This window comes from Cervus canadensis, chromosome 6 (assembly GCF_019320065.1).
Source record: "Cervus canadensis isolate Bull #8, Minnesota chromosome 6, ASM1932006v1, whole genome shotgun sequence".
In the NCBI taxonomy this organism is placed as follows: domain Eukaryota; kingdom Metazoa; phylum Chordata; class Mammalia; order Artiodactyla; family Cervidae; genus Cervus; species Cervus canadensis.
The window spans coordinates 42,913,395-42,921,676 of record NC_057391.1 but is presented as its reverse complement, the minus strand read 5'-3'; the positions used below and the strand labels follow the sequence as shown (position 1 = coordinate 42,921,676).

Genomic DNA, 8,282 nt, shown 5'->3' with positions numbered 1-8,282 from the left:
AATCCTTTCTCCAGTCCCCCGCACAACTCCCTACCGTCATTCAAGGACATAAAAACCACTCCTTAGTTCTCATGTTAACGCACAGATTCCCATGGTCACTCATTCACGTATGCGGGCGGTGGGGTGGGGGTGGTGGTGTCAGAACTGAGTAGAGCTGTCTCCTGTACCAGGTATCCTGGGCTGTTTAAGAAAGGCTCCTATGAGTGTGTCACACTTTAAGCCAGCTCTGGAGGAGGCAGCAGGGTGGTGCAAAAGTACGGGCCAAGTGGCTGACACAAGGGCCTGTGATGAGGGAACACAGTGAGAGACCGAGGATGACGGAACCAATGAATAGAAGCTTTCACCTCAGGGGCTGCTATACCCATGTGGACCTCTGCTCTGTCATTTCCAAGCAAAGTCCAGTGTGAAGGAATGTTTCTGATGAATCAAAAAGCTGTCAAAATGAAACTTGAAAGCTCACTCTCTCTTCATCAAAGCTCCAATAACAAAAGCAGCCCATGCACTGATTCCTGAATCAGCTTTATTTCTCTGCATAAGGAACCCTGCACAGGCAATTCAAATTAAAACAAAATAAATATATGAATATTCATGTAAAACTGTCCTTTCTAATGAACAATTATACACAATGTACAATTCCATGTTCACTGGGCGGGTTTACAAAAATGTACCATTCCCAACTAAAAATGCACCAAAATGGTTCCATGCAAACTTATCAAAAGTGACCAAAAGTATGGAGGGAAAAACCTGACTGAGAGCACTTTGCCTTTTTTTTTGTACAATCACAGAAAAATAAAAACATCTAATTTCTTTGTTACCTTTCGAGTAACTAAATGTGGCCACTGTTTATAACGTCGTCGCTTTATGTTCCTAAAACATCTATGTAGTTACCATAAAAGTGTATCAACATTAAACTGGAAGTGAACATTACTGAGAAGAAAGGGGTGATGGCACCCTCGGGAGTCAGTAGTCAGTGTCGGAGCCCTCAGCGTTGTCCACGTTTCGCGAGAGCATGTAGTTGTCCATGTCGATTGATCGGCAGTTGTTGATGGCGTAGCGCAGGCGCTCAGCCATGACCAGCTGGCTAGAGTAGGGGGGCAGTCTCAGCTGGAAGAAGCAGGTCTGTGAGGTAGGCAGACTGTCGTAAGGCTGTGGAGAGAGAGACCCAGAGCTGTGACTGCAGCATCAGGGTGTCATGGGGGGGTGGGGGGTGGGGAGCAGTGCTGCTCATAACCACCACCCCCCAAGTCAGGAGAGCATTTCTCCCTGCCTGCAGGTGGGCTCCGTGAACAGGACTGACTGCGTGGCCACCTGGAGAGCAAGCAGAGGCTTGGCCATGGTAGGGAGAGCGCAGGCTCTGGTGTCCTGTGGCCATCTAGCTTTTGGTAAAGACGCTTCTTTCCTCTCCTCACTCTTCGAAGGCCTTCCCGTGTGACATGAGAATGAGCCCTGACTGGTGGGGTTACTTGGGAGAACATGCTTCACACAGTGCCTGCTACAGGGCAACAGAGTTCACTCCCTTTCACCAGAGGGTGCAAACTTGAAGCTGCTATGGAGATGCGCCAACAGAGCCAGTGAAATGGAAGGAACAACTCTGAGGGAGTCACCACACTCCTCCTCCCCTCACTGTCCTCCTAGTGAGCCTTCTGCACCCTTTGCCTGCCATCCCATTACCGCTCCGATGAGGAAGGAATAGTTAATGAAATCCCATCCCACCTCTTTAACTGATGGTAATACAGTTGTTTAAAACAATAATTATGATGCTTAGTAGCATGACAGAAAAGTGCTGGGGATAGACTGTTAGGTGAATATGAATATAATTTATATAAAGTTCCAAACATGTCATGCAAAAATGTGTATGCCTAAAGAATTACACAAAAGTGAAAATGGATACCACTAGAGGGACAGGATTCCTGTCCCTCCCTGCAAACACTGTCCTGGCCTGCAAACACAACTGTTTTCCAAACTATCTATAATGATAGTAATGATATATATTGTTTTTGTAATTTAAAAAAAGTTTCAAAAAAAGATCCTGCCCTCTCTTTCTCACTGAACTCCTGGAAACCAGCCCTCCCTTTTGGAACTCAACATCAGGTGAGTGCATTTCTAAGAGGTGGGAGATGGAAGGCCCAGAAGTTTAGCTGTGCCAGAGCCAGTGACGAATGCAGAAAAACCACAACCCACAAAGATACTAAAGGGGAATGTCAACAGGTGACTCTGATCTGGAAACTGGAGAAATGGTTTAAAAGTCACAAAGGAGAGACCAATAGTGGTCAGTTTCCTGAGGCTAAAACTTTCCAGGCAGGGGTGTTTAGTGGATTAACTCCTGGGATGGCAGGGTAGCCCAGAACAGATATAAGGCAAGGCTTTTTTCCAGAACTGAATAGAAGCAAACCATTTCCTCCTCTCTGAAGCAACAAAATAGATTCACAGCTTTTAGTTTCTGGCAAGTCATGTAGAAAATTCATGGGGAGGCTCTTTTCATAGCCTTTCCTGTGTGAGGCCTCTCCAGCAAGCCCAGCCTAGGAGTGGAGCCCAGGCAGGCAGCCTCAGGAGGCAGCAGGAGAGGGCCAGCTTTGACTATAGCAACTTTCAAGGGGTGGTTACTGGAAAAACACCAGAAAGGAAAGGCCCTTGTAATGAGGTCCTATTTTCCTTGCTATTTCTGGAATAAACACTATGGGCCCAGCTCAGAGGACTGCCCAGCTTTTAGGGGGTTAAGAAGGAGAAAGAGGGGACATAGACACCTCTAACTTAATGTTGGGCTTGAGGGATGTACTAAGTGTCCAGGAGATGGACATAAGGAGATCTAAGTCTGCCCTAAGGAATAGTTAGGAGGCATAGGAAAGCATCCAGGAGGGCTTCCTGGAGGAGATGACATTCGTATTGGGCTTAAAGGATGAGTAAGTGCTTGACAGGCATACATGGAAAAGGAAGAGGAAAAGAACTTTCTAAAAGCAGAGGCAAGAGCCTACACAAAGGCATGGACATTTAAAAACAGTATCCATGGGTGGTCTTGGAAGTTCTCTGGTGGCCTAGCAGTTAGGATCCTGGGCTTTCACTGTCACGGCCCAGGTTCAATCCCTGGTTGAAGAACTGACATCTCACAAGCCATGCGGCATGACCAATAACCACCCTCCCACCTCCCCAACCAACTAACCAAAAAACTGTGGGTCTATCAGGAGAAAGGCAAGCAGCCATAATAGCCAGAAATAGTTAAGTGTCAGGAGGTGATATCAGAAAGCAGGGCAGAGGCCAGACTGTGGAGGTGTTTACAGCTGCTAAGGTGGTCAGTGTTTGTCCTGGAATCAACACAAGGGGGCCCTGAACAGTGTAAAAGGAGAGTGACATGGTCAGATGGGTGCCTAAGAAAGAAAGATGACTGGCAGCAGCATGCATTTAAGGCTCTAAGCCCTTTTATTCCTGAGCCATCTGTCAAAACGGCAGCTGGGCTGGCTCTCTGCAGCAGGGGCCTTTCATGAGGCTGCAGAGAAGCCGCACTGCCTGTTCCGTGATGCACACCACACACGTAGCCGCAGAGCATGTCACTGCTGCTCCCCGTGTCGTCACGTCCCTCCTGGAGCACGTGCACCAGTTAATGGTTAGTATCTTGGTGAAAACAAATAAACAAGACCGTGTCCCAGTGCAGAAGTCACATGATGAAAAGGCATAGGAAATAGGACGCAGAGGTAACAATGATGGCCCTTCTGCCAAGCTTAGCTTTCATTCAGGAAGACACTGGGAGATTCAGAGAAGGTTGTTGTTGTTGTTTCTACATCCATGTAGGACATTTTTTTTTTAATTGAAGTTATGAGATGTTTCTAAACAAGTTTTTCCTGCTTGATTAAAAAGAAAAAAAAAATCTGGAAATTCCAAGTATTAATCCTGAATTGGCAGGCCTACTTGAAGCCCAACATGCAAGCAACAAAGGCAGACATTACCAGAAAGAAAAAATACCTTACTTACCCTATCAACCTTCATGATCTGAAATCTCTGAGAAATATCAGCGGTGTTGGCTGGTAGTCGAGATCTTCCAGACACAAACCTCATGAAAAGCACACGCTCCTCGTTGGAGAACTCCTCCAGTGTGTGCCAGAACCACTGCACCAGCTGATGCTGCTCATCCACCTCCCGGTACCGTACCACTTTCTTCAAGACTTCTACGGAGATCTCGGGCATCCCACACACCATCTGCTCCAGCTGCTTTGCTGTGAGGAGGGACAACAGCGGCACAGGGACGATCCAGGACATTCCTTCTCGGACTGCAGCCACCTGCTCCCAGGAGAGGTTGTTCATTCAACATCTGTGTGCAGACTGGGCACCCATGGTGAACCCAATCGGGTCGGGCACCTCAGGTGTGCTCATCTGCTCCCAGGCCCTCTACTTGGCCCTCAGAACTGGCATGACTGCACACGGTCCAACCTTCTTGCCTCTGACCCTTTGTTAGAGTTTCTCCCTGCATGTGGGATTCATACATTCCTTCCTGTCCCAGGTCAAGTAGGTTCAGGGGCCCACCTTCCCAGCCCCACAAACTTTAGCCCACGGGGGCCCTTCTAATGCCAACCCCACTCACTCACACTCCTAACCACACATGGCCACAGGCTGTTAAAACTGCTCTGTGGAATACTTCATCTTCTCACCAGGGTAAGCAGCTTTTGGAGGATGTGTCTAGGGTTTCTACTGTCTTTGTAATTTATATTTTCTTTTGAAAATAGTTATATTCTTTTTGTAAAAATCACTTGTGCTGATTATTAAAAAAAAGTTAGAAAAGTACAAAGAAGAAAGTAAAACTGAGAAGTCCTTTCATAGGAAGGCAGTAAAAAGGATCGAGAATTTAATCAGGAGATGGGTTCTGAATCCCAGTCCCACCACTTCTTTTAAGTTTCTCATCTGAAAATATAAGGCAAATAATTGCTGCTCACATGATTATGACAGTTACTTTAAATGAGTCTGTATGATTGGGTAGTTAGCTTTTGTTAGCACAGTGCAAAGAACAGATCAGCTGAGGAGTGCCGAAGGGGTGCTGTCAGAGGCTGCCTACACAGTCTGTTTGGCGAAACCACTCCAAGGTTATACAGTAGAGCATACTCTACACGCAGACCTACCACTGTTCAAGGTTTGTTTCATAAATAACTTCTCCACTCTTGGTCAGTTTAGAATCTGCCAAACCAGAGAACCCGAAGAGAAGCCACATCTTGGGGAAGCCGTTATGATTGTGTGAGGCTGTCATGCCCAGGGCTAAGGAATGAACGGGCAATAAGGACAGTCTCTGCTGGCAGAAAACGGAATGCCCCAGCCAAAATGTGCCAAAACACAAGCTGAGGTACATGGATGGCTGCTTGAGTGGGAACAACTGGGACAGCTATAGGAAGAACACGGGGTTCTAAGAGACAAGGAAGAAGTGAAAGAGGAAGAAGGCCTTATTATCAAGAAAGGAACAGAGCCAGGGCAGAGCAGAGCACAGCTGCTGGAGAACAGGTCAATCTGGCCTTCACAGGAAAGGTCAGCACAAGAGCCTGGATACCACAGTGAAACCTGGTTTGTGATCATGGCTTTGCCTTGGGCACATTACTTCATTTCTCTGGACTCCATGCATTCATTTCTGAAATGGTGATAGTAATTTCTATCTCCCCATTGAGTAACTATGGGGAAAACTGCATATGCGGGGGGCCTGCTACCACATCTAGCATGTTGGAAGTGACCAGGGAATTTTTGGTCAGTTATTCCAGTCTATAAGGAGTAAGCATCTTTAAGCACTAAAGACAAATCCTAAGCCCTGACTGTGTAAACAACATTGCTGACAGGATCCACACTTACTGAGCTAAGGGGTATAGTTTTCTGACTAGACTTGGCCCAAAGCCAGAGTTGAAGAAGGAACCAGGAGTGAAGAGTATAGACTATATGTAATTCAAATTACTACACAGCCTCAGAGCCAGCATCCAACTCTTGAGAAAAACCCAAAATCTTCTGCAAATAAGGTATTACTGAATTGGCTATGAAGGACCATATAACCAAAATCACCACTCTGGGACACAGTATTCATTTCTAAGGTCATTTATCATACTCCCATCATTTACTAAATGCTTACTATGTATCAGCAAAGAACAGGATATATAAGTTATATATAAAAAATACACTCTTCATTCAATGTCTCACACGCTAATTGAAGAAAGACGACCTGAACTCTGCAGCCTAATCCTTAGTCTACAACTCAGAAGTATGTGATAGCTTGAGGAATTTCTAGGTGACCAAAAAGATCTGCACCGTTACAGACCTGGAGGAAAGAGGCCCTCATGTGGGATTACAAGGCCAGTCTTCAGGGATTCATTCACATGGACCCTGACTGACTGAGCTGGAGCAGGACACTGGGTTGGGGGGCAATAAGACATGAAGACAAATAAGACTGAGGAAGAGTGAGAGTGAGAAGGCAGGTTCTGAAGGACTGGCCTAGGGCTTGGCCTCCAAGCCAAACAGTGGCCAATTCAGGGCTCACCTAAGGCTTTGAGTAAAGGGCAGACCCTGAGATATGGCCTGAAAAGTCTCTGAATAGGGACTGAAATATAGATACAGATTAATCAACACTGTGAACTCATACACCAAAATTCAGTAAAAACCAGATCCTTTTGACCCCTGTTTGGGGTCAAAAGCAAACCTCTCAAACCTCTCATGTGAACCTCTCAAAATGTTTCCTCTCACCTGTCGGTCCATTTCATGAAGTCGATATTCAATGGCCCTCTCCACATATTCTTTCCTATTAGAAAACGTGAGTGGGATACTATTTCCACCAGGGATTATAGGAACCATTTTGCCATCAGCGCTTTGGCCAACAAAAGAATCAAGAGGAATCATCTATGAATAGAAGAAAAAAGAATTTTTAATACATGGTAGAAATGACCACAAAGAGTATGTTACACACAAACACAGCAAAACATCAACAACATCAGAAATCTTATGAAGACAAGGCAACTGAGATAGCTGATTAGGCTACTTCAGGGGTTCCCAACTTTTAGGATCTAATGCCTGATGATCTGAGGTAAAGCTGATGTAATAATAATAGAAACAGAGTGCATAATAAATGTAATATGCTTAAATCATCCCCAAATCACCCCCTGTCTACCCCATTCATGGAAAAATTGTCTTCTATGAAATCAGTCCTTGGTGGGTAACAAAAAGGTCGGGGACTGCAGGGCTACTTGATGAGCAGGGAGTGCTGACTCATCTGGTTTTCATTAAAAATACAGTTGAATCTCTCTGTCTCCAAACCAGGTTTGATGAACTCTGGTTATCCCAGGCCTCCTGGGTTCTCTCTGTCCTTCACTCTAACAAGCAGAGAGAATGGATTAAAGGGGAAGGAACAGAAGCTGAGTGCTGGAGCTGACTCTGTTAGCAGCTATTGTAGCAATGGTATACAGTATGGGTCAGCTGGACAGCAAGGGGAAGGCTATATCTGAGTTTTACACAGGAAAATTCTCGTCAACACCAGCAGAAACATGGACCAGCCAGGATTTACCTCATGGAAACTCTCCTCAGTAATCCCACTGTCTTCAATGTGAAGAATGCTGTTGAGAGTCTGCACGTAGAGCAGATCTACCTCTTCCAGGTCTTCCAGGGTGAGTGGGACACAGCACAGCTGCTTCCACACCAGAGGGGCCAAGTGGAGGTCCAGAGGCTTCTTTGTGCGAATGGCAACCCCCATTAAGATTCCCAAGAACTTAAACTGCATTAAGTGTTCATCGAGGCAGGCAGAAGGATTAAAAAGGAACCTGCAGAATTAAAGGAAATACTTCAAACAAAGTTGTCCTCATTTCTATTAGAAACAAGTTATCAAACAGCTAAAGCATTAGTCTAGACCTGTGCTGTCCAATATGGCAGTCATTAGCCACATGCAGCTATTTAAGTTAATTAAATAAAATTTAAAATTCAGTTCTTCAGCTCCTGTAACCACATTTCAGGTGTTCAATAGTGACATATGGCCTACTGCTATTGTTCTAGACGGCACAGGGACCATGTTTTGAATTACTTTGAGGAATCATAAAAAGGGTGAGTGAATGCTCTATTAGTTCTTAAGCTACCTGCTCAAAGATGCCCTATTTCCTAAAATCATTTACAAGTCCACAAAGCAGGATCCAAAATTCAAAATTTGAAAAACATAGGAACAATAAATGATTGCAAATACTAATTGCTGCGACTGGATAGCATTTCAAAGGTTTTTAATGAATTTTAATTCACTGAGGGAAGGCCATGTGGACCTTCAGAAACACAAAAGAAGTCTGGTTTCATTTTCA

At 45.1% G+C, this 8,282-nt stretch overlaps 1 protein-coding gene across 13 annotated transcripts in view; it reads right to left on the bottom strand.

Moving 5' to 3' along the window:
• Nucleotides 1-506: 506 nt before the first annotated feature.
• Nucleotides 507-8,282, bottom strand: part of HERC1 (HECT and RLD domain containing E3 ubiquitin protein ligase family member 1) — a 203,239-nt gene continuing 195,463 nt past the window's right edge. For all 13 annotated transcript variants that reach the window (XM_043471713.1, XM_043471719.1, XM_043471724.1 and 10 more), the window contains 4 exons: nucleotides 7,508-7,760; nucleotides 6,694-6,846; nucleotides 3,964-4,269; nucleotides 507-1,146 (listed from right to left, as the gene is read on the bottom strand). In XM_043471713.1, coding sequence (XP_043327648.1) covers nucleotides 961-1,146; nucleotides 3,964-4,269; nucleotides 6,694-6,846; nucleotides 7,508-7,760 — 898 coding nt within the window. In that variant the 3' untranslated portion in view covers nucleotides 507-960. The remainder of the gene's footprint in view (nucleotides 1,147-3,963; nucleotides 4,270-6,693; nucleotides 6,847-7,507; nucleotides 7,761-8,282) is intronic.